The 27,129-nt window shown below is 38.6% G+C and overlaps 1 protein-coding gene across 1 annotated transcript; it reads right to left on the reverse strand.

The window, feature by feature from the left end:
- Positions 1-461: 461 nt before the first annotated feature.
- On the reverse strand, positions 462-26,400 carry ghrhrl (growth hormone releasing hormone receptor, like). The gene is made up of 13 exons (XM_085264441.1): positions 26,270-26,400; positions 17,331-17,436; positions 16,673-16,780; positions 11,866-11,957; positions 10,944-11,047; positions 9,929-10,061; positions 9,594-9,747; positions 8,123-8,183; positions 7,758-7,827; positions 7,339-7,430; positions 6,492-6,621; positions 6,166-6,207; positions 462-2,057 (listed from the first exon to the last, which is right to left on the reverse strand). Exons 1-13 carry the CDS (start codon positions 26,315-26,317, stop codon positions 1,956-1,958), a joined length of 1,242 nt encoding a protein of 413 aa, XP_085120567.1. The 5' UTR covers positions 26,318-26,400; the 3' UTR covers positions 462-1,955.
- Positions 26,401-27,129: the final 729 nt, after the last annotated feature.

Raw genomic sequence — 27,129 nt, forward strand, 5'->3', positions numbered from 1 at the left:
TCTCTTTTTTTGTGTCCCTCCCCTTTTCCGTTCATTCACCTTTCATTAGCCCACAGGCTTCTGCCCAGTCAAGTCTTCTCTGAAGCCATTACTACACTGCAGCCTTAATTCACAATATATTATCTACAGGAAATGCTGCCAAGTGAGGATGTAGTCCCAGCTAGTGAAATTAAATTAATTAAATTGCTCAAGGATGCCGTAACTGTGTTTGGATCAAAGTCCATTATTTGGGATCCTCCTCACCCATTCCCACTGCGTAGAAAGGACTGCATCTTTTGTATGTAGTTGAAATAATGGAAACCATCAAAGCAAACACAATACAGCCTGTGATAATGTGAAACCTCTAATGGGTCATGATTATTTGAATTGTTTCTCCCAACTGGAAACCATCAGAATTTTTCTAATGGTTTCTGTTGATTCACTTCTCCACCCGCATGTGAACTGAACACATACTTCTACACATTTTAATGGCTATATTATAACAAAGGTGAGGACATAACATACAAGCTGCACTGCAAACCAGATCTAATTATTTAAGTATTTAAGCAAGTGGATACCCCATCATCTTTGCAGTGGCGTAAAAGTGTTAAAACATTTTGTAGCTGGCAGCAGATGTTTTCTGTCATTATGAAAGAAACTGCAGAGTCATAATTACACAGAGTAAAAGTGTTTATGCTGTAACCTACAGAAGTCAGACATGGTACAAGGTTTTAAAAGATCACAGAAAGAGGCTCAGTTGAAACAGTAAGTAAGAGGTGGTGATAAAGGAACAGTCTCACAGTTTATACATTCACGTCAAGGATAAGAGCTAATTTACATCAAATAAAATGTACACATTGCAGGCATGAAAAGTAGCGGTAATTATTATGTTTTCATCTTACATTTGATTTTTTTTTCACTAAACAAGATGCAAAAAGCATATTTATTTGTGCAGTATTAATATTATTCTTTTAGCATGTAGGTGAAAGCACTCGACAATACATTAGCATGTAAAGTTAAACATTATATTAAAAAAAGGCTTTTTTCACATTTTTGTGCTGATAGCAGATGGCAGTGGAGATCCAGATCATTTGTTCGCTTTGGCTGACTGAACAACTTGGCAGAACACAACATGCTGCATTAACTTTAACCTTCAAAGTCTGCAGAGTAGTGCATTTCAACGACGTGCCATTTAAGGTTGAGTGTGCAGGTTTTCATTCTTAAATAAAAACAGGCCGAGTGAATACATAAAAGAAAGAGGCAAAAAACCAAAGAAATAATCATAACTTGTACAATACCTTTCCCCCATGTGCCGAATAATATTTAAATACCAATGAACAATAAGAAAGCCATTAAGAATAAGACATTTTAATTGTCATTTGAGTGATTAAAGAGGTGAGTCATGTGTGCGTCAGCTGGCAGTAGGCTACAGCTTCATATGTAGTGTCCTGCAGGCTATCAGATTTCAATATACTTGGTCTTATTTAAGCATCTAAAATGCAAATGCTAATCATAATATGTAGTTTCCTGGTTAATAAAAACAACAACAACACCTAATGACTTGCTAACTGATGGTTACGTAATTGATGGGCTATGCAAAATTATTATTCTTTAATTTGACCTTTGATGCCTCCAGGGATGTTTCAAATTCTAATTCAGTTGTCATAGTGCCCTTTGGGAAATGCAGATGGAAACTGACAGGCTCGCTTGTAGGATGTGTAAAATGTCAAGGGATTTCAGAATTATTCTCCTTTTGATAGTTCACCCCAGTTCATTCAATCTGACTGAAGGAGAACAGTCAGTGAATCAGCTTGAAATGACTTCCAGGCCCCGGCTTCACTGATGCATGTTCGACAACCTCTTTTTATTGTGTGTGCTACGTACAGCTCGTTAGAAATTATGATGTGCACAGAAGCAATTCTCTGCAAATACTCAGCAAAGGTTCTGCAGGAAGGAGCAAAAAGCATCTCGGGCTTCTAGAAAGGCGTGTCCATCTGACTGCCTTTCGGAGCGGGAGACACTACCCCGTAACTCCTTTCCTGCCACCTCAACCACTGCATGTGGACCTCTTTCTGGACCTATCAAGCAAACACACAGGCATAAATATCTGTTTAAATCAGTGTTTAGATTGTATCATTATGGTAAGAGCAATAGCTTAACATTTTGGGAAATTCATTTATTTGTTTTCAAAGCCTTTTGATACATGTGCAGTGCTTAGACCACCACTCAATGTAAGGTTTATGCCAAAGCCGCCCTAAACTAATAGTAATGGTCATAACCAAAATCATCTTTTATGTTTCTGTAAAGGTTAATCACAAGTATCTGTAAGCTCTTTGAAATTCTTAATGGTTTTCATTGTAGTTTCATTTTAGTTAACCGTGAATTTTCAAATTTACAGCTTTACAACAACAACAACAAAAAAATAGTTGAAAAAAAGTAAAGCACACTTTTTTTTTATTGACATGCCAAATTAAAGTTAATTACTTGCATTCCTGATTGGGAAAATAAGTTTTAGTGTTTGACTGCTGTGCTCGGTCTCTCATAGAAGTCCATATTTGGGTATAAAAATGTGCATTCAATTTGTTATACACAACATAATGTCTTGTTTTACGCAAGTTTTTCACATATTTATAAAATATTTTCCTTTATTTTTTATGACAGTTGGTTCTGTGTGTTAGCCCTGCGACAGACTGGCGACCTGTCCAGGGTGTACCCTGCCTCTCGCCCTATGACAGCTGGGATAGGCTCCAGCGCCCCCCGTGACCCTGAAAAGGATAAGCGGAAGCGAATGGATGGATGGATGGTATAATAAATTTGTTAAGCACTATATGGCAAACTGGGAACCCATAATCTGGTATTTTGACTTAGCCTCTTATTACAACAACCATTTTTGTGGTTGGCAGTGCTCATGAATATCCGAGCCAAGACAAAAGCTTAACTGACATCAGACAATGCCGATGGCTTGAGTGCATTTTGGCAAAAGCAATCCCTCATTTAGTCTCCATCAAGCCTTTTACCTGCAAGCTTTGATGGCATGTGCACTACAAATGGAAATCATGTTCAGTGCCTACAGGTTCTGCATATTCATATAAAGATATCTGTTTATTCTGGTTAAATATACAGGGAGCGCAGAATTATTAGGCAAGTTGTATTTTTGAGGAATAATTTTATTATTGAACAACAACCATGTTCTCAATGAACCCAGAAAACTCATTAATATCAAAGCTGAATATTTTTGGAAGTAGTTTTTAGTTTGTTTTTAGTTTTAGGTATTTTAGGGGGATATCTGTGTGTGCAGGTGACTATTACTGTGCATAATTATTAGGCAACTTAACAAAAAACAAATATATACCCATTTCAATCATTTATTTTTACCAGTGAAACCAATATAACATCTCCACATTCACAAATATACATTTCTGACATTCAAAAACAAAACAAAAACAAATCAGCGACCAATATAGCCACCTTTCTTTGCAAGGACACTCAAAAGCCTGCCATCCATGGATTCTGTCAGTGTTTTGATCTGTTCACCATCAACATTGCGTGCAGCAGCAACCACAGCCTCCCAGACACTGTTCAGAGAGGTGGACTGTTTTCCCTCCTTGTAAATCTCACATTTGATGATGGACCACAGGTTCTCAATGGGGTTCAGCTCAGGTGAACAAGGAGGCCATGTCATTAGTTTTTCTTCTTTTATACCCTTTCTTGCCAGCCACGCTGTGGAGTACTTGGACGCGTGTGATGGAGCATTGTCCTGCATGAAAATCATGTTTTTCTTGAAGGATGCAGACTTCTTCCTGTACCACTGCTTGAAGAAGGTGTCTTCCAGAAACTTGCAGTAGGACTGGGAGTTGAGCTTGACTCCATCCTCAACCCGAAAAGGCCCCACAAGCTCATCTTTGATGATACCAGCCCAAACCAGTACTCCACCTCCACCTTGCTGGCGTCTGAGTCGGACTGGAGCTCTCTGCCCTTTACCAATCCAGCCACGTGCCCATCCATCTGGCCCATCAAGACTCACTCTCATTTCATCAGTCCATAAAACCTTAGAAAAACCAGTCTTGAGATATTTCTTGGCCCAGTCTTGACGTTTCAGCTTGTGTGTCTTGTTCAGTGGTGGTCGTCTTTCAGCCTTTCTTACCTTGGCCATGTCTCTGAGTATTGCACACCTTGTGCTTTTGGGCACTCCAGTGATGTTGCAGCTCTGAAATATGGCCAAACTGGTGGCAAGTGGCATCTTGGCAGCTGTACGCTTGACTTTTCTCAGTTCATGGGCAGTTATTTTGCGCCTTGGTTTTTCCACACGCTTCTTGCGACCCTGTTGACTATTTTGAATGAAACGCTTGATTGTTCGATGATCACGCTTCAGAAGCTTTGCAATTTTGAGACTGCTGCATCCCTCTGCAAGATATCTCACTATTTTTGACTTTTCTGAGCCTGTCAAGTCCTTCTTTTGACCCATTTTGCCAAAGGAAAGGAAGTTGCCTAATAATTATGCACACCTGATATAGGGTGTTGATGTCATTAGACCACACCCCTTCTCATTACAGAGATGCACATCACCTAATATGCTTAATTGGTAGTAGGCTTTCGAGCCTATACAGCTTGGAGTAAGACAACATGCATGAAGAGGATGATGTGGACAAAATACTCATTTGCCTAATAATTCTGCACTCCCTGTATGTCTACAACCAGCAATCGCTGAGCCACAGTGACTAGGTACCAGCTAGCTTGGCAAACCCTGCCTACAGCATTTTTTTCATCCAATGTGTTTAATGATTAACAAAAAAGACCAAAAAAAAAACACAAGTCTGATTGCAGTTTGCATCATTATGGAGCATTATATGCCAACCTACTGCTGGCAAGGAGAGGCAGGTAACCAAACTGCTTGGATTAAAAATAATTCTGGATTTTTCGCTTCTACGCTTACATTTTTGCAGAACTAAACAAAGTTAAATGAACTAGAATATTAAATTACGTTTTTAAATTAGTGCAAGGATAAGATAGGGTTGCAGTAGTTTTATATAACAGAGGTGCAACTTGTATCAATTTTCTTAGTAACCAATGAAGAAAAAAGTTGTAGAAGACAAACATCTATATTTAGCAAAATGTCAGACAATTTTTTTTTATACTTTAAAAGTGAAACAAGAATCACCTCACTGTTGACAGATGAAAGCTAAACACAGTGTTTTATATATGTATATATTTATATATTTCTTGCTGAGAATCAATGCATTCATTCTGTGTATCAGTGAAACAATTAAATAGGTTACATAGGTAATCATACAAATAGTACATTAAATGAAATAATTCTCATGACCATTCGGTGACTCTAACGTGTTTCTCGTGTCTCTAAAGCATGTGAGTCATATAGTGTACACTGTCTGCTTCTGCCCCCAGTTTTTTGGAGGCTGGCCTTACATTAATCTTGCCAGTTACATAAGCATGCTGGGTCCTTTCCTTATGCAATGCTGGGAAGAGAAGTGGAAAATATTTTTTGCATTTTTAGCACTGACAACTCTAAACCAGTTACCTCCTGCTGGAATACAGATTAGCCACAATATTAAAATGCTCACTGAAGCGCCTGGGGAGCAAAGCCTTGCCACACAGCAGCTACTTTAGCACAAACTGCTCAAAATCTTAATGATGGGTATGATAGGGGTCTAGTGGATACATAGCGCATAACAGCTTGCTGACTATATGAGCCATGGCCTGCCAGATACATTGTGAGAAACAGACAAGCAATGTTCCTCTGGGAAACTCCCCATGTTCCTTTGTCATGCATGACATACCTAAATATTGTGGCAGACCATCTGTCACACTTCTCCACGGCAGCACTATTCCCTGATGGCATTGGGCTCTTTCAGCCAGTGAAAATGCTCCGTCGCAGTGCAAAAAGCTGTTCAGGAATCGTTTCAGGAACACGAGAGAGTTCAAGGTGCTGACTTGGCCTCCAAACATTCCTCATCTCAATATAACTGAGCCTCTTTGAGGTTGCGCTAAGTGTGACCCATGCTTCTAGAATAACAATAATACTATGCTTCTGAGACACCATGGGACAGTTTTGCGCATTGTGGCTGATGTGTATGAGTCTCACGTGAAGGCTAATTATGCACCACAGTGTGTGTAAATTGTGTGTGCAATTTTCTGAACACTTTAGAGTAGTGTGGTTTGTGTACTGACCTCTTGATTTAGAAAGCAATACAGAATGGCCACAAGAAGCCCCTGTGAAAGAGATGGGTTTAATCATTAATATTTATGATAATAATAAGTGACACTTTCATTAATAAATGGAACATGCTGCCTAAAAGGACAGAAAGTGAAGCAGATCTAATAACCAAACTGACTTTCAATTCTAGGCCTGCAACACAAAGATCTAATGTCGTCGAGATGCTGTCTCACACCCATAATGCTCAAACAGTGGAAGCCAAGTTAACAGGATGCTGAAGAGACTATGGTACAGCATGTACAGTATGTGCCATTAGTGTTGATGCAATCCATGTGTGTACCTGGAAGGACCCCATACAGAGCTCGATACAAAGGCGCAGGTTAATATTGAAGTAGTCGGGCAGAAAATTGAAGAACATGTAGTGAGTTCCAAACAAAGGGATGAGGAGGAGGGTGGATTTAGTCAGGCGCCTGTTGCACAAAAGCAAAGGAAAAAGAGTCTGCTTATACGTACCTCATTTGAATGCTGCACCTGATATCATCATGCATGCAGACACAGTAATGATCAGATGCCAATCAAGATGATCTTTGTCTTTGTGTGTGTCATTCTGTATGCAGCCTCTCTTTACAAGAGGAAAGGTAAGCAGCGGGGGCATGATTTCAAATAGGGCTATTAAAATGTAGCTGCAGAGATAATGTCTTTATGTGTCAGGGAACATGTGAACTTAACTGGTGCAATTAAGTCAAGCATCATTTAACTTACTGTACCTATGGTATTTCTTTTATGAGATCCGGATTTACGTGATGTGCCTGAACATTTTCAGTCAATTAGTGAGTCTATTTCAATTAGAAATTCTAATGAGCCTCTTGGTAAGCGGAACTGCAGACGTGGCCAGACTGAATTACTGAATTATTCATGGCCTACAATAGTTTTTAATTTTTGGCACAACTTGCAATGTTCTCAGCATCAAACGGTAACTATCAGAGTAAAAAAGTACCAGTGAGTGAAGAAAAGTATTTCAAAATGTCTGAAAACGTTTGCCAATTGAAGATAAACACGTCTTGTATCAGAAACGAGATGAATTTGATCGTTTCTGTGTTCAAAATGCAATAATGACTAAAATATGAGATTCTGTATCACGGCCGAGTTCCCATTGTCTACAACTGTGTCTGCACCTAAAGGATTACCTGTACTGAGAGGAGTTATTGAACTGGATCAGACGTGGATTGAGCTTTTGTATTAGAATTCTGATGATATTCATGAAGAGCATAAAATTGACCTGTTGAAAGAAAAAGCAAGAATGCAAAAATCAATACTAATACTAATAATAAAAAGTATTAGTATTACATCAAATGCTGCTTTCAGCAACATGATTATTGAATGTCATGGCAACAATATGAGCAGCCAAGCGTATAATTAACTTAGGCTGGTGTGGTGCCAATTTTTGCACTCTACTCTAATGGCACAAAAGAAGTTCATCCCAGTCCTTTCTCAGAGGCTGTCTCTAAAAAGAAGGTAAACAAATCATCTACGTAATAATCTCTAATCAGTGCATAATTAAAAAATTCATCATAATTTTTTGTTTCAGAAGAATGGGGGCATTTACCGCTATAGAGACAACAATCGGCCCCTTGATGATCCACCAATAGGGTGAGTCCTCATTGATGTCCCAACATCTGTGCAAGAAATGTGCACTTTAGAAGATTTCTTCAAGCATTGCATGCAGTAAATTTAATCGACGTCCTAAAAATAACACCCAACAATTACTGCTGAGTACAAAGTGAGTGCAAATTATCCATGTAAATGCACTTACAATATTATGTACAGTAGACTCACGTTCACATTCCCCTCTAATGCGTTTATATGCATCATTTTCATTAATTTAGCACAATTTAGCATTTCACCTATTGCTGCTTATGAGAAATAATAATGATTGTGGCTATAGAAGCTGTAATTCAAGTTTATACAAACTCTGTGTCCTCAAAATACACCCTGGATCCAATCCACAGGACTATGAAGAGCACCGGCACACCTGTTACAGAAATCAAAACTAGTGTCAGTGAGATGCAATCATTACACACGAAAATGGCTGAATCAGAGTTAGGAAGCTACCAGTGTGTGAACTGATTGGACGAGTATCAATTTTCCTAATATCTGCACCATGCAGAAGGAATAAAATGTAAATGAATTATTTTAAAGGTTGTGTGCACTACAGTGTACATCTTACAGTAAGTACAATGAACCCACATAATTCTATCCAAGATCTCATAGTGTGAGAGGCAGGTACATTCAATCTATAGCAGATCTAATAAATTATCAATATAAACGTTAACCTCCTAAGACCCGAACAGCATGCATTTTTAATTTCTCTTTGATATTTGGGCTGATTGTATTTACATTCATCAGGTCCCAAAGAATTACCAGGATTTTTTTTTTTACCTAATTTTTGTTTCTAAGAAAAATGAGAGACACTTATGAGGATATTCATTTAAAATTTCGATAGAACAGTAGCAGTACAATGTCCTCGTAAGTGGATATCAGGCCCTTGTAGAGCAAAATTGAGTATTTTGGTCTAAATAACCCAAAATGTGATGTCCACATATGTGGACGCCAGGTATTAGGAGGTTAATATAGATCAATGCTGCACATGCCACTGAACCAGGAAACTTTTTAGCTGTTATAATAATATGCACATGTTGGCTGATGTTACCGTTTCTGCTTCTTTTTGACCTTGAAGGCTGCTGTGAAACTTTGCTAATCAGCACTTTAGGTGTGATCCAAATAAAATCCCAATGGGAAAGTAAAAGGTAAAAATGTTATTTTGGTATTTGCTATGCTTTATTTACAGACACTTGAATATTAACTGGGAAAAAATGACAGCACGAGGCAGAAGTTTTCCAAAATGAAATAAATGCTCCAAACTACCTGCAAGTTTGATGGAGTTAAAAATTGAAAATCCCCACTGCCAGTATTTGTTCAATCCAAAAAGAGCAACAAAAAACAGGGATTTTTTTCAGATTCCTGTTTGTATTCATGTATTTTCTTCGTTTAAAAACACACATACAACAGTACAAACAGGTGGAGTAATTTACTGAAACATGCAAACACAAATGGAACAAAAGGTAATTCAGGCCAAATCTGAGTTCTAACAAGCTCGAAAGGTAATATTTGGTATCTTCAAGCCTTTTGAAGACTTATTGCTCAAGACTTTTCACAGTATTGTAAAACTTTTTTTAACCTGATTCTTTCTCTAAAGTGTTTTACAGTATCTCTAAAAAAAGATGAGTTATAAAACTGTAATTTTTGGAAAATTCTAATGTTATCATACATGTCTTCTCACTATTGTTAAATCTGAGATATTGCAAAGTAGGGCCATGTTCTTTAATTTGGTAGGCGGCTCAACATAGCAAATGTTGGGGAAATTGTATGTCAAGGTCCTCACCCCATCCCAGCAAGCTGAAGCCCCACAGGCATCGGCGGCTATGATAGAAAGAGGAGAGCAGCAGGGAACTGAGGTAAAGTGCCTCCACCAGGAGCCAAAAAAAGTTTGCCATTACACAGTAGTGACAGAAGACCACAGAGGCTTTACAGGCAAACTGACCAGAAAGAACAAGAAGAGGGGAAAGGACAGAGAGCAAAGTGTAAGGAGGAATTAGTGTGGTAAGGCGTGCATAAGCAATATGTGATTATGCATAAATACATGAGATCAGGGAAATGCACCCAGAGGAATTTCTTAATACAAACAAGAAGCACTTGTCCCGAGCATCATTATCTTACTGTGGAAAGGGTGCAGTGGTTGGTGTCGTCGCTTGAGAACAGAGTAGCATCCTTTATAAACACCGCCACAGCTTTCAGGATGAACGTAAGAAAGAGCTGGATGTGAATAAAGTTCCTGGCACAACGCAGTTTCCTGTAAAAGAGCAGGAATACATTTATAACCAATACGAGATTTTGCATTGTACTGTATCATGAACAGCAAATGCAAAAACATCACATTTCTACAACTGTGCAAACTGGCGCAGTCTGTGGTTTTAGTTCATAGTTTTGATCAGTGAACAAAGAAAAATGTGAGTGGCAGAGAACAAAAATAAAAAAGAGACAGAGATGTAACTGATGCCAGTGATCTTGTTCGTGAAGCAATTTACTGGCAATCAGATTAGATTCATAAACAATCAGCTGGAAAGAGGAACAAACAAACTGTAACCCACAGAGCTGGTGCATAAGTTTTCAAAACGCTGTCTTGGCATTTGGTTACAGACTTGGTGAGGAGACTAAGGCACGTGTCAGGCCTACAAAACAGATAGGTGTTGGTCGGTGGGCTTATTTAAATGTGGAAAGAGCCAGGAAGGTTATTTCATCTGTTTCCAGTTTTCATGCAACACGAGCCTTTTATGGCACCACATGCACTGTACAGACATCACAGTGTTATCAGCTGTGTAATCTAAATCCTACAAAGAGTGTAAATTTCCCAACTCCCTTATCTCTTACACATTCCATCAGATCTAATTCCAAATGGGGACACAAAGACGTGGCAGAGTTGCAAAACTGCCATGTGCTGTGTGAGTGTCGATGAGTATCAGGCACTGGTAAAAGTTTTTCATAAACCCAGACTTGAAGAGAGTGCCTTGAACCCATCAGCAATCCCACTTTATTGTTCTGTGAACAATAAAGTTGCATCCTTTGTAAAGCAGTTCATCTGAATTTCGAGCTGTTATTTCCATTGCTTATGTCACCCAAAATGTGCTTTTTACTGACAAAAAGCTAAATAAAAATCAGTATTTTCGGTTTATACCTGAAGAGTAGCAGGATCAACACAGCAACAGCCAACACCACTAGAGAGATGCTGTAGCCAATGGTGTATATGAGCTTCACTGAGGCAAAGTAAGACTCCTCCATCTGGAAGCAGGATGAAAATGAAGATTTTGAATGAAAGGAAATTATACTCAAATATCAAAGCTTTTCAAAATGATGTCAGACATCAAAATGAATGTAATGTCTTAAAATGAGTCTAAATTACAGGCAAGATTGAGACTAAACTGCACTGAGGAGATGACTGTGGAATAACTGCAAGAAAGCTTTCCATATTTTGTGTCTTAGCCTAATGGCAGAAAGAGAGTTGGCTAAGCACATAGCTAAATCTACTATGAAAAAGCTACTTAATTACAATACACTGTCACATTTAATTACTAATGTTCTACTTCAGCTATTTGGAACATTTAAGACGTCTTTTTAAAATAACAATAATAATAATAATACAAAAATATGCTCTTTTTAGCATCAAATATGGAATCTTTCCAAAAGAAAAGACTTCATGCTCTCTTTGTGAGCTATTATGCAACGGGTCAAATTAGATCCACTCATTCTGCAAAAGTGTTTATATTTGTATGATTTTTCATACAGCCAACTATCATGTGTTAGCTGTACCTGAATCTCCAAAGAAGCAAAAGTAGGAACATGCACAGTGGTTCAACTACAGTCCCAAATGTGTCCTGAAACATGGAATATGTTAATAATTTTGCTAGCTTTTTTTTGTTTATTTCCACAGGTGCATTTCTGTCCTTCTGTTTTGTTTCCCCTTTATTGCTGTTGGTTGCCTCTTTGTTCCTGGTGCTTCTCCTCCTGTTTCTAATTTTCTGCCTGACCTCTGTGCTCCCAATCTAGTCTCACATTCCTCAGTCTGACATCCCTAGCTGCCTCGCTTCAGCAACTCTCACCTCGGGAATGTCATCATCCACATTGCAGGCAACATGGTATGGTGGGAATGGCCTCGACCAACCTCCACTTGTACAGTTTCGGCTCACTGACCCTAAAGACGAAAGATGTGAGCTCAAGAGTCAGTTGTGCAATGCTGAGACTGACTTTAGTAATAATCAGGGTTACATATTTATGTGTGATATTTTGATGCAGACTGAAATGTCAGAAAAAGTTCTCGTGGATTGTCATAAAATTTCTTACTTTAGTGCTGACCCCCCTGACTCATCATCTAGACTTCATCTGCAAAACTGACATTCTCAACTGTAGCTTGTGTGCAGTGGTAATCAGGAGCATGACAATTCTGAAAACACCAAAACTGCAATACAAACATCTGCATTATTGTATCGCAGTTTCATTTGACCATATCCTGATACGTATGGAATGCCAGGACTGCCATAATGAATTAATTAAATACACCATTAAATAATTAATTAAATGTGGCAATAATTAATTAAAATTGGAATTAATTAATTAAATAAATAGTTATGACACATGTAATTAATTAATTATTGACACATTTAATTAATTATTTATGTATTTCACATTTTAATTAATTATTGACACATGTAATTAATTAATTATTGACACATTTAATTAATTATTTATGTATTTCACATTTTAATTAATTATTGACACATTTAATTAATTATTTATGTATTTCACATTTTAATTAATTATTGACACATTTAATTAATTATTTATGTATTTCACATTTTAATTAATTATTGACACATTTAATTAATTATTGACACATTTAATTAATTATTTAATGATATATTTATTTATTTCATTTTGGCAGTCCTGACGCCTGGCTCTCGTCATGAAATAATTTTATCTGTCAGCCTCACCCATCAAACTCAGGGGGCGGGGTTAACGCTGCCCATGCAGCTTCTCTAACATTTGATTGGTTGCCGTGCAAAGTAAGTCAAAACAGGTCGATCCTAGAAAATCGATTGCTTGTGTAGACTTGGGGCAGCCAGTTATCCCAGAATGCAGATCAAATCACAAGCAGCAATGGTGGTGGTGTAGTTTTAAAATACCCCGTTTTTCTGTCACCAGCTACACTTTTAACAGTGTTTTAGCCGCGAATGTCGCGACGTATGTCTGGTCAGGTTGTCAACATAGAACATGTTTGCAAAAGTGCTCAGATGTTTTCAGAGATTTCACTAGCTCTGCTAACAGTTAGCATGCAGAGTGCACCGAGGGGGTTACGTTAACCGGTTTGTTTACATATTCCACTCTCCGTGTTCCACATGTTGCATTCGCAGATTCTCATTTTCACCGAACGATCGTCTCTTTCCGCCTGGTCTTGTGTCTCTGTGCTTCTGTAACATAAAGAACGAGCTGACATTTTTCTCACGAAACCAGCGATCAGCTCAACAGACCCTCAGTTTACCTGCATGCATCCTCCTCCTCATCTGTCAGCTGTTTAACACCTGCTGCTAATTCAAGAAACACGCCTAGTTACCTGGTGATAGTCACAGTTTAACTGGGCAGCCGGTGCTCGATATAACGCAATGTCAGCGCATTTTTCTGCACAAGATAAGTAAATATAGTGTTTTCCCCGAGCGCAGAGCTGCTGGAGCTCGTTTCCTTACAGAGCACTTTATAGGCGAACAGCTTTATCAGCGGCTGATGTCCAATCACCGGCACACAGCTTTCAAACCTCAGCTGAGTTTTAGCTCTCAGTGGTTAAACGCTGGACTTCATTCACTCAGGTTCTGTCTGTCGGGTCACGTTTACTTCGCTGTTTTATTTACAACTGAGCAAATCGGTTTGGCTGAGGTTAAAGTTACGTTTCATAACTGCATAGTTTCACAGACGTTTAATGGTTCACTGGCACATGTGTTAGACTGAACTATCATCTAAATATCATCTGTTTTTTAATAGTTATTCAACTGTATTCTAAGCACCAGCTGTCTGTTAGAATGTGATTTTTTTCTCTCTCTGTTGGCAGAGGTATAAAAATCTGACATGCATGGCGAACTTCACCGACGATATTTAGGGAGGAATAAACACACATCAAACATAAATGAACCATTTGTCTGTCTCCATAATTGAGAGAATTTTCTCTTCTTATGTCAACACTCTCTCTCTCTTTTTTTTTTCTTTTTTTTTTCTTTTTCGGTCATGTTATGTTTACCTGTCAAAGGCTTGTTACAAACTATGAAACACATTGTGCAGACTTCTGGATGTTAGAAGAAAACTAATACTGCTCATGAATGAGACTAAAGGCAGGAAGGTGTCCTTTAAAACTAAACATGTTAATAGGACCTCCCTGTTTATATCATAGTTTATGATATAGCACGTGTATTTCAGTAATAGCCTGCTGAGGCCACTATACGTGCTGGCCTCATATCAAATGTGAAGGCAGACTGAGTCTATGTTTGACGTTTTTTATATCTAATCTTCCTTTTCAAACATTTAAACAGCAGCGAGTCTGCAGCTGAGGGAATACAAATTCAAATTGTCGGAACAGGTTTGCTCGTTTCTTGGATTCATTTGGTGATTTATTAAATGTATAACTGTTATTCTAATCTGCTGCTGAGTCTCTTACACTTTTCTTTATGCTGTATATTTTCACGTCTCTGGAATAGTTGGCAGTTAGATAGTCAGCTGGGAAACTTTGTGTTAACTCATGGAGCTGAGGATATCGTGGATATGCTGACCTCGCTGCGTGGTGTACAGAGCGAGGTCAGCGTGATTAATATTCACAATAAAAATATTAGCCGAACATCATGAAGTCTGTATGTGTTTCATAGTGTCGAACAACCTTTGTACAGTTAAAGCCAGCAGTTACTACATGACGGAAACACCAACGTTATCTCTTTTATGTGTTTATACACAGGTCACGCTGATTACTGAACAAAAACCCAAAGATCAGATGTTAAACAGATTTATTTGCTCTCTCTCCTCCTTAAACATGTTTTTAATGTTAGTTATAATTCAGAATTGGCGACTGAAACACGTAGGACACATAAGAACATCAGGAAATAAAACATCGATAAATATAACCTCAGTAAAAGAAGTCAGCGGGGGTTACTACAGCTGTGTACCGGGGCCTGCGCTTTGTCGGTGGGATTGCTTGCGAGGCGAGCGGGTCTATCCCACGCTTTGCCGTGAGACTGGGCAGACATCTCCGAAATCATCGAAACACTTTTGCAAAGAGGCTGTATCTTGACAAACCGACCAGACACATGAAGATTAAACCACTACATTCTTGGCTAAAAAAATATTAAAACGGTATTTGGTAACACACAAACAGGGTTTTTCAAAGCTCAGTTCTGTTAGCTTCCACATGCCGGTTGTTGTGTGCTAGAAACAATGGCCACCAGGCCAAAGCAATGGTTTTGACTCGATCAGCGTTAACCCCGCCCCCTGAGTTTGATGGGTGAGGCTGACAGATAAAATTATTTCATGATGAGAGCCAGGCGCCAGGACTGCCAAAATGAAATAAATAAATATATCATTAAATAATTAATTAAATGTGTCAATAATTAATTAAATGTGTCAATAATTAATTAAAATGTGAAATACATAAATAATTAATTAAATGTGTCAATAATTAATTAATTAAATGTGTCAATAATTAATTAAAATGTGAAATACATAAATAATTAATTAAATGTGTCAATAATTAATTAATTACATGTGTCATAACTATTTATTTAATTAATTAATTCCAATTTTAATTAATTATTGCCACATTTAATTAATTATTTAATGGTGTATTTAATTAATTCATTATGGCAGTCCTGGCGTTCCATAGATACGTGCGTAATTCTGTTGAAGCCTAGTTAAAGCAAGCTAATCTGGTGAAATCAGTCAAATTTAAAAATCATTCAAGAAATTGGTGAGCTGAAAATAAGTTTAATAGAGGTAAAAAAAATTCCCCATCTTTTGCTATTAATCCCCTTTAAAGAAAACCAGTGCACTAACGACATAGTGGCTCCTCCAGCTAATGATGATCACAGTTCACATGTTATTGTACAGTGTGAAGAACAGAACGAAACTGATATGTTTATATCATATCATATATATTGATTACATTTTCAAAATAAAGCAACATCAATTCCTTAAGTATTTGCTAGTGTTAAACATGACTATTATTAAAAAATGTCAGTTTCTGGGGGGGACGTATCAAATGTGTTCAAATTCATTCACCATGACTGGCGCCACAGACGCCTCCTTTAATGGAAACAAAATGGTTTCACAGTTTAGAGCAGGGCTTTCACACTGTGAGTGCTCGGGCCCTAATAAATCAAATTTCAGATATTGCTACTGTATGTCTGAAAATGCTGATGTTTTCAATCCTTTTAAACCTCATGTCTGTCATTGTATTAACCTTTTTCAGTTGTTAGATTTCGCTCGCAAGTTAAAGTCCTGCTCACCGACTTGACATAAAGTTAATATGGCGCTTGAATTTTGCCCAGGGCATCAATGTAAGTATGGCTTCACTGAGCTGCTGCCTCTTAGTGGTGGTCAGAGTCTGTTGAGTATGTACATCTTGTTTGCTCATTTTGGGTTTGACTATCTGTGCACACTTTCAAACTTGCTTATTTATCTGTTAGTGAAAATTTAATTGGATTGCAGTCTCCTGTGACAACACAAATTCATAGCCTGCCCAAAAGATCAATTTAATCACCGAATGAAAAAAAACACGCACTTTATGAAGACATCAGTATTACAAAAAACACCCTTTGACGTCAGAGGATTAATAATTTAGCTTAATAATGGCCCGTTTCCAGCATGTGATCTGGCACTCACCTGTGCTATTTCTGAAGAGGGAGAAGACTGCAGGACAAGCTCTGTGCACAATCTCCCCAACAACTGCATGAGGCCAGCAGGTGACCGCATCCCAGAAGGGCCAACAACCTTTTCGACAAAGGTTTAGGAGGAGAAAGAAGGTTAGAAAAGGTGAGTATCAGAGTGCTGAATCGGAAGGAAAGACAGTGAGATTCCATAAATCATATCTGAAATACACAGTTAAAAATATATAGATAGAGTGTAAAAGCAAGTGGTGTAAATCATGAGCTTGCTTCCAACTGCAATCTTCAACGGCCTAGCGCCCACCTCCTTGTACATTTCATAAGGACAAAAAAAGTACTGTAGGTCCCCAAGCAAAAGCCTTATCTTGTGATAGATTACATACATAAACCCTTATGTTGCTATCCTTATTGGTCTCATTTACTGATGCATCAAAGTGATATATCACCTAGTTTGTTTTCATTCTGCAGTTAGAACGCCAACAAGAATATTTCCCGATAATGGATGGTTTTCTGTGAAGCTTCTATTCCAGCTCAGACCCCTGCACTTAATGTGAGCATTACTATATTTCATAACACAACTGCAACCACCCATGAATTCATATGAGCAGTTGCAATGATGAGAACAGGATGGTTAGATTTCAAAAAGGAAAACACACCTTCTGTGCTTCTGTTCTCCTGTTCTGCAATGTACTGAAGGCAGTGACGCTCTTCTTTCTCCAGCTGAAAAATGTATTCACATTCAGGATGCAGACTTGAGAACGCCTAGAGGTACAAAACAAGGCAAGGGGAGAGATGTTTAGTACACTGAGAGGTATAAGCTGTGCTAAGTTAGTGTCTCATTACATGAAAGAGACTCCGTGTATGTGAAAAAAAATTGCGCCTTCTTTTAAAAGAGCAGTGACTCATTTTACTTTCTAGCTAAAACACAACAAAACAAAACAAAACACATACTTATTTCCATTGATGGCATTTACCAAAAATATCTTTTAATACATCACACAGAAGACGTTTGAAAATGAGCAACTATCCATCCATGCTCCGACTCAGACATTCTTCTTTTTATCGGTGTCCTAATTTTTCACTGTGATGTTTTTTGGGAGCCCAACAAATAAGGGGGTAAAGGGTCGATGTAAGGCAAGTGTTGGATGGTAGAGAGTGCAGGGAAGAAAGCAGCAGAGTGGCATGAAACTGTAAACTTAAAGTGCATGAATTTGTGTGTATTGCTGCAATCTGTTGCACTAAAATATATTTTTGTAAAAATACATTGTTGTTGTTGTTGGGTTGGTTTTTTTGGTTTTTTTTTTAAAAGGTCAATGCGCTCTCATGCCGGCACATCAAATAATATCCTTTTGTCAGATGCTGTCTGGGTCCAGCTGAGTCCTGCAAAGGTCAGCTTGAGAGGTAAGTCACTGTTTATCCATCGGGGGATTGTGGTTCCCATGCTGCTTGGAGCTTTGGAGCTTTGCGTTTTGCACCTTACTTTGCTGTTATCCCGCCTCTCGCCCTATGACAGCCGGTTTAGGCTCCAGCTTCCCAGAACCTTGAATTGGCAGTTAGGAAAATAGATCGATGAATGGACCGTGACCCTGAACTGGATAATCGGACGTAAATGGATGGATGGATGGTTTAGGCACTAAATGCTGATTGGTTAGGTTTAACCAATCAGAGTTTTGGCTACATTTTGCTTTATAGCAGTACTCTTTAATATCAGTAACCCTGCACATTGTAAAATGAAAAATGGGAGCCATAAACCTGTAAGTCAGGGCAAAGACTCCAAAGAACAAATGCAACATGCAACCCCCTTGGACTGAGAACGCACTACATATACAATAAACCATTCTCTGTGATATGGGTAACATACCATAGATAGGCAATGCTGGGTGAAAAACATCCACTATTATTTTATAGCCTAACATCCGACCCTCCAGTTAGGGTCAACATTAATGTTTTTTATGTAATCTATCTTACAAAACAAGCACACATAAATTTAACTGAACATTTTTTTAAATATACTGCACAACAATTTCTCTCTCTGCAGGAATGCAAATGGTCGGCAGTGACTGAGGTAGATTTGGGGGGGCTACAGTGACAGCTATGGGTTAAATCAAAAAATCTATATATCTCATTATTTTATCCTGCCAGCAAACTTATGTGGTCTCAATCTAAAGGTCAGAGCAGCAGAGGGGGTCTTGTTGAGCTGTTACAAGATACTGCAACAGTGTGCTTCATATTATTGCTACCCACCTGTACATAGATAGCTCAATATGGTGCCTCACCATATGAAGGCAACAGAATCTCTTACTGTAAAAGCTTCCTTGACGTCAGTTACTACATTCCTCAGTTTAATAATCTCTCTACTAATTCCAAAGCAATATGGTTATTTCCATTTAGAAATGGAAATTATCTGGAGCATCTGCCATAAAAGAAGAAAAACATTAAAGCAGAAATATCACAGATGGAAGAGATAATGAGTCAGTCCACCTGACCGTGTGGCGCTTGCAGACACTGTACGTGTCCACAGGAATAACACTGGTAAGTCACACGACTTACACGTGTGTGGTCAAGGTACAGCTCTTGTTTTGCTGACCTTAATCTTAACTTTATGAGGATGTGTTTTCCTTATGGGGATAAAAGCAAGTCAAAACATAATGTTCTCTGAATTAATGGATATACAACTCGTGTGTGTGTGCGGATTATAGTAGTAGAACTATCTTTATGAGGGCTGGTTTGAGTCTTAAATCATCAGAGTGAGGGTATTTTGGCCTATCCTCACTTTCTCACACCCGCTTTAAAGTACTGGTTGAAGATGAAGACTTGTTTTTAGTTTATTCTAGAATTAGTTTTATATTAGAGTTAGGATAGAGGATGGGAGCAGCACTTATTTGTGATAGTTAACTTCAAGATAAGGCACTAGGAAATGTATTGTGTCAATGAATGCCCTCATAAAGATAATCAAACAAACGTGTGTATGTTTAAAACATGGCACAAGGACAAAACAAGAAAACGGAGGCAAATATATCATAACGCCCCTCTAATTTTAACATTTTGAGCCTATCTTGCAATTTGTAACTACCCAATGCCGAGTAGTTACAGGGCAGCTCTTTGAGCTGTTTCTTTACTTTGAATCCATTTAACCTCCACAGATTAAGACAGCAGGTCACACAGCCCTAAAACACAAAACATCTGTTACAGATACACACATATTGCTAAGACTTTTGTCCTTGTTTCAGCTCATTTCCATCTCAGTTTAAAAATCCTTGAGGGGAAAACAAGTGTCTTTCTGACAAGATGCTACCAAGCTCTTAATGAAACAAACCCTCAGAGGCTAAATTCCTGTGGGACGACAAAGACTTCCTGTGGAGAACCCTGATTAGTCACCACCTTTCTGAGTGCCATCCAATAGGATGAACTGTTTGTGCGCCACAAGCATTTGCCTTTAAAAAGACGGGTTTTTCTGTAGGTGAAACAGCCTCATTTGAAAGGCCACCAGGAGTGATTTCATGAAATTACATGTGCATACTCGTGCACAAATACAGTGTTTTTAATATCATAAACCTGTGCTTTGATTTGAATTCAGTGAAGTGTAAAATTATCGGGGGGAAAAACACCGCAGTTTCATTTTACTGAAAAATATTGGTTGACTTTCAGGGTTGTTGCACCAATTCTGCTGAAAGACATGAAAATTGGTTTGGAAATGGAAAATAAAATGATGAATGAGTAGCAAAAGACCTGATTTAAAAAAAAAAAATCTAATATATACGTGTTATTCTAAAGTTGTCATTTAAAGAAATGGTGAAATGGTGCAGTTATGAATCTCCTCACTATCAAACACTAAATAAGTGTCAGTTTTACATGTTAGATAAGATATTTATGATCAGGTCTGCCTTTGAGATTCTTATCAAAGGCAAACAGAAGGTTGTTTATCCAAACAAGAAGAAACCTGTACCTTAGAATTCATGATTTATTTAAAAACAGATATCTAAACTTGGGGAATGAAACTGTTCATTCAGCCATTTTCATCTCACTGTGAACAAGTTCATCATCTCTCTCTCACACACACACACACACACACACACAGATAATGATAGTCTTACAAATAACAGACCGCTTTAGTATGTATGCCAAAACCACCTACAGAATAAACACATACAGGAAACTCGCTGGAAATTAACACAATCTCACTGACAACTGTTGGACACAAAAAGTGTTTCCTCTTCATTTTCTTTAAGTAAGTGGAAACAAACATGCAAGCACTCAGTACTATCCCCCCTCCATCAATGATACATGGAAATGTTAGAAACAACCAGAGCATACATATCCCTGCCAGTCCTCTTTGTTCCTAATGCAATGCTAATAATATAATGAGAGGTGTTATGGTGAATTTTACCCAACAATTACTACTCTTCTCGTTCAAAGGCTGGCAGGGGATTTTTTTTTAAAGGCTTCCCTTGTCTTCTGCAGATATAATGAATGCAAACAGAAAGACTGTGCAGTGTGTTGTGCTTCAGTTTGTATAGCGCTAAATTGTTTCCTTCTAAACCAGGGGTAATTCATTGTAAAATTAGTTCTAGGGCATTTATATTCATTGTTGAAAAATCATAAATATGACTAAATAGCTGTTTCTCATGCAAAAGGGTGCTGTGAGGACATTTATTCTATAGGAGTAGCGTGCAGGTTAGGGGAAGTAAGACCCGTTTTGAATGCAGGGGGTGAAGAATACAGCAAGTCAAGACTGGATGGTTACAGGCACCAAGGGTGCATGTCGTGCTCATGCATTTCAAGAGCATGATGGAGACAGTATGCTGCAGTTAAAAGACAGAAACAGTGGGAGATTTAAAGATGGGTGGGTGGCTGCACAAGGTAAGTCTGAACAATATGAGCCTTGAAACTAAATGCAAAGCCAGTGGTCCATTTGCGTTGCCAGGTTAGCATGCTGTCTGCCATAAAATATGTTCCCTGAGAGGTGAAGCCTATTATCCACTAACTACCCAAAAAGGGGCCATAGGAATGGGCTCACTTTGCAGATGCTGCCATCTATTTTCAAAAGCAAATGGGGTGCACTTTTATGCTGCTTTACGCAGTACTCAGGCACAGTGCAAAAACATAACATCGTCATTCAATCAGAAAGATAGAACAAACAAGGTCAGCCTCTAAAGTTCAGATTATGTCAACAGAAAGGAACAGTTTGACTTTTTTTCCCTTTTTGTTTTCTTGCAGGTAAGATAGATATGAACGAAAGAGCTGGTGTAGTTTAGCATAATTGGATCAAACAAAGTCCGTTCTAGATTTTCTCTTCTCTTTTATAGAATGTAAATCTACACGTAAGCAATCAATCTAATAGCAGAATGAACATGGTTTACCTCAGAAGGGGTGCCATACATTTTTTATGTGTGTATGTAACTATGCAGCCAAAACTAGAGTTCCTTTCCACCCTTTTGTCTTTCTATTTGTTTTTCACTCACGTCCTGATTAAAATGCAAATTTTCAATCATATCTGAGCTTTCAGCAGAATACAGACCTCCCATACAGTACTGTAGCACTGGTCTTGTTTGTCGTGATTGTGTGCGTCTATGTGTGTGTGTGTAGTTCATTATGATTCTCAGCAGTCCTGAGTAGCGAAAGAGAATGAAGAGGTACACGGGGATGAGTGTTTGCCCTGTTCCCATTCTCTCTTTGCCACACTGAGCATCACACCACCCGTTTGTCTGCTTTTCATATTTCTAGTCCGTTATGGAAATTAGCGAGGTGGCCCTATAATAATATCCCCATAAAATCTGTTGATTAGGAAAGAAGAAGTGTTGGCATATGAATGTGCGCAGATGTGTGTATGGTTTGTTGCCTGTATTGCTCCTTCACAGTTGACCAGACAAAACAAATTGAGCACTAAACACAGAGTAAATAATTTATAATAATACTGGCAAACAAAAGTCACTCAGTTATTTTGATCTCACTAGATAATTTTAGTGGTGACTATGATAAATCAGATAATATATAATAATATATTATCTGATAATATAATAGACTGAGGGTCGCAGATGCCAACAGACTTAATAAACTAATCCGTAAGGCCAGCAATGTTGTGGGGATGGAGCTGGACTCCCTCAAGGTGGTGTCGGAGAGGCGGATGCTGTCCAAGATAAAGACAATGTTGGATAACACCTCCCACCCACTCCATGACATGCTGGTCAGTCACAGGAGCTCATTCAGTGAGAGACTGAGATTACCAAAAAGCACCACTGAACGACACAGGAAATCTTTCCTGCCTGTGGCCATCTCCCTGTACAACGCATCCACTTAACACACTGTTTACTGCTACAACTACACGTTTCTTTTCCAACTATTTATTTATGAGTGACTTATGTATGTATGTATGTATATATATGTATATATTGTACTATTCTTAGTTAGCGTATTGTCTGTCTTGTCTTAATGTTGGTTTATAATGGAGCACTGTAACAAAAAATTATTTCCCCCAGGGATCAATAAAGTATTCTGATTCTGATTCTGATTCTGAATATACTGTACTTAGTCCCTTAAATACACCAGCAACACAATATATACATGTTTCCATCAATTACTACCTGACTGTTTGTTATACTTACTATAGCACCAAAAACGACAAGTGTTCAGTGCAATGGTACACTGTTATTTTCATTATCATCATCAATCTATTTTTTTCTTTAATCAAATTAAGACTGAATTGTTTTATGCAGAATATACAGAATGTAAAGAAAGCTATATTGTTCAAACTACAGGGTGGGTCATTTATATGGATACACCGTAATAACATGGGAATGGTTGGTGATATTAAAGTCCTGTTTGTGGCACATTAGTCTATGTGAGGGGGCAAACTCCTCAAGACGGGTGGTGACCATGGTGGCCATTTAGAAGTCGGCCATCTTGGATACAACTTTTGTTTTTTCAATAGGAAGAGGGCCATGTGACACATCAAACTTATTGGTAATGTCACAAGAAAAACAATGGTGTGCTTGGTTTCAACATAACTTTATTCTTTCATGAGTTACTTACAAGTTTCTCTTTGTTCACAGCCATTGACATGTCGAAGAGGTTAACGTGAGGAGCGGATCGAAATTGTGTTGATATCTGGTGAACGCAGTAACCGGGTCATTGCAGCAGATTTCAATGCAAGACACCCTACGAGACCACCCATCTCCCATGCTACAGTCAGCAAACTGCTTGCTAAGTTTCGTGAAACTGGTTCAGTGTTGGATTTGCCAAAATGTGGACGCAAGAAAACTGTCACTAATGAAGAAACATCAGTGGCTGTCCTAGCTTCATTCAGCAAGAGCCCACAGCGTAGCACTCGCCGCATGTCACTGGAGAGTGGCACTAGTCGAACATCCCTTCGGCGGATATTAGCTACTCACAAATGGCACCCTTACAAACTCCAGCTACTGCACCATCTCAACGAGGATGACCCAGATCGGCGCACAGAATTTGCAGAATGGGCAAAACAAAAATTGGAACAGGACCCTCAGTTCACGCAGAAGATTTTGTTCAGTGATGAGGCAAACTTTTATGTGAATGGTGAAGTTAACAAACAAAACCACCGCTATTGGTCTGACACTAACCCACATTGGATGGATCCAGAAGGCAATTGTCTATGGTGTGAAGATACGAGATGTGCAGCCCCTGAAACTACGGATGCTGGATGCCTGTGCTGGCATTTCTCCTGCGGTGTTGCTATCAGTGTGTGAAGAGTGGGAGAATAGGGTTGCATTGACAATCCAACACAATGGGCAGCACATTGAACACATTTTATAAGTGGTCAGAAACTTGTAAATAACTCATGAAAGAATAAAGTTACGTTGAAACCAAGCACACCATTGTTTTTCTTGTGACATTACCAATAAGTTTGATGTGTCACATGGCCCTCTTCCTATTGAAAAAACAAAAGTTGTATCCAAGATGGCCGACTTCTAAATGGCCACCATGGTCACCACCCGTCTTGAGGAGTTTGCCCCCTCACATAGACTAATGTGCCACAAACAGGACTTTAATATCACCAACCATTCCCATGTTATTACGGTGTATCCATATAAATGGCCCACCCTGTAGTTTGGAAATGCTGAGCAAGTCTAGAATGTGGCATTTTGTGGCAGACCAAAGACAGAGAAAACTAAGAAAACTGGCAAATATTCACATTTGGAAAAAGAAAAGGTTTGACTTTCTCGCCCATAAATACATGTACAACATCCACTCATATACAGAGATACACAGAAATCCTCCATCTTATCCATATTAAACCCATAATCGCACATAAGCACATATAAACTCACTGGCCACTTCAGTAGTTACACCTTCCTAGTTCTGTGTTGAGGCAAAAATGTGTGATGTCATGATAGCATCGCACATATGCTGCAGATTTGTTAGCTGCACATCTACAATGACAATCTCCCATTCCACCATATCCCAAAGGTTCTCTACTGCATTGAGATCTGGTGACTGTGGAGACCATTTGAGTGCAATGAACTCACTGTCATGTTCAGGAGAACATTCTGAGTTGAGCTTTGTGACACAGTTCTTTATCCTGCTGGAAGCAACAAGAACAGGATGGACATGGTCAGCAACAATACTCAGGTAGGCTATGTAGGGGCCCCAAGTGTTTGATACAAGGCTGGATGCTCTCATGTCGTTTATGCCAAATGCTGCCGCAGAAATCGAGAATCATCAGACCAGCCAATGTTTTTCCAATCTTCCGTTGTCCAATTTTAAAGAGGCTGTCGAATTGTAGCCTCAGTTTCCTCTTCTTCAACTGACCATTCTCCTCTGACCTTTGGTATTGACAAAAATCTTTCACCCAGGGAGCTGCTGCTCACTGGATATTTTCTCATTTTTGGACCATTTTCTGTAAACCCTAGAGACTGATATGTGAGAAAATACCAGCAGATCAGCAGCTTCTGACATACCCAGCCATCAGGCACCAACAACCCTGCTTCCTCAGACACTTAAATTACCTTTGCTCCTCATTCTAAAGCTGGGCTTTAACTTCAGCAGGTCATCCTGACCATGTCTACATGCCTAAATACAATGAATTGCTATGATATTTGCATCAGGCACCTAAAACTGTACCTGACTGTAATCCGTGATGCTCTCTGTAATCTATAGTCTTAAAGCAACAGCAGTACATTAACATTGTGACAATATTTCAACTCCTTCAGTGTGCAGCTGAAACGCAGTATATCAGTGTGTACATTCACGTCAGAAAAATAAATACTTTAAACCTCTGTGAAGAACAATTGTCTGGAAACAGACACAGAAGCTCAAAAAGGCGGATTGATTTGTTACCGATGTGCTTTTCTTTTAAGTAATGCAGTCCAAATCATGCAATCTGCACAGTCAGAGAAAATGTTTAAAAACATGACCTGGAGCTGATGCGCTTCAGCCGTGTAATTACACTGTTTTCTTGCTGCTTTGCTTCAGACACATTTATTTAATAATAGAATTATCTCTGGAAATTCGGCGACTTATAAGCTTTTCAGCTGATTATTACTTAATAAAAATAGTTCATCATGACTTTTCTTTAAAAAAAAAAACAACCCAACAAACATGCAGTCAAAGTAAAGACACTCACAGCTGGAGCCAAACACAGAGTGAGGAAAATCCCTCGGACACTGTACATGTCGTCCGCTCAGTAGGTTTCTCTCCGCTGAGTCCAAACTGCTTTCCTGAGACACTCTCCAGCAAGAGGACGGGATGCTGCGCTCTTTCCAGGTGTAAATACTTTTATCAATATGGCAACAATATAAATGTAGGGATTCCGGTATGCATTTTCACAATAAAAGCCTCGCCCCTGGGCTTCTCGTATGTAATGCTTGTGGATAAACAACTTTTCACACATCTCCATGAAAACAACAACAACGCCAATAACGCAGGAATAGGGGAGACTGACCTGTATCAGGTACGTGTGGCGAATTTGGACCATATCGTTCTTGTCTTTTATTTTGAAAAGCAGCATCAGTTCCCAGCTTCAGCTGCAAGCTTCACAGCTCAGATGCAGTTAGAGCTGTGCTCCTCTGCCTTCCAGAGCCAGGCTGGGTCGCCAAATACGCATAAATGTGTGCTTTGATAATATCACTTGCGTACTGTAGTTGGACAGCGTGTCTCATATCAAGCTGTCTTAAGGTTTTTTGTTTTGAGAGAGAAAAAACTTAGTACATTGCAATTGTACATTGCTAAAAAATAAAATAAAATTTAAAAAAATCAAGGGAAGCTCTAATATTTACAGTATAAACACAAAGTCAGTTAAACTTCAAGGTTATTCTATTCAAGTTTTCTTGATAATTTGTATCACGTTTTCTTGCAAAAAAGAAAAGAAAAGAAACGAGAAGACAATCTCTCCTCATCCCTCCTGATCTTTTCTCTAGATTTAGCATGAGATACTTGCAGCCCATTTACATTGCACAGGAAATCCAACTTCTCCAGTATAGCACA

Source organism: Mchenga conophoros, linkage group LG23 (genome assembly GCF_057382185.1).
Source record: "Mchenga conophoros isolate Kocher_MC1m ecotype Shallow Benthic linkage group LG23, M_conophoros_male_GT1.1, whole genome shotgun sequence".
In the NCBI taxonomy this organism is placed as follows: domain Eukaryota; kingdom Metazoa; phylum Chordata; class Actinopteri; order Cichliformes; family Cichlidae; genus Mchenga; species Mchenga conophoros.

Coding starts and splice junctions, on each gene's coding strand:
- ghrhrl (XM_085264441.1), bottom strand. CDS start 26,317: ATGTACAGTGTCCGAGGGATTTTCCTCACTCTGTGTTTGGCTCCAGCT. Junction 10,062..10,943: donor TTGATCCTGCTACTCTTCAG/GTATAAACCGAA, acceptor GCTCTTTTACAG/GAAACTGCGTTGTGCCAGGA. Junction 7,828..8,122: donor GTGTATTTTGAGGACACAGA/GTTTGTATAAAC, acceptor TTTCTTGCACAG/ATGTTGGGACATCAATGAGG.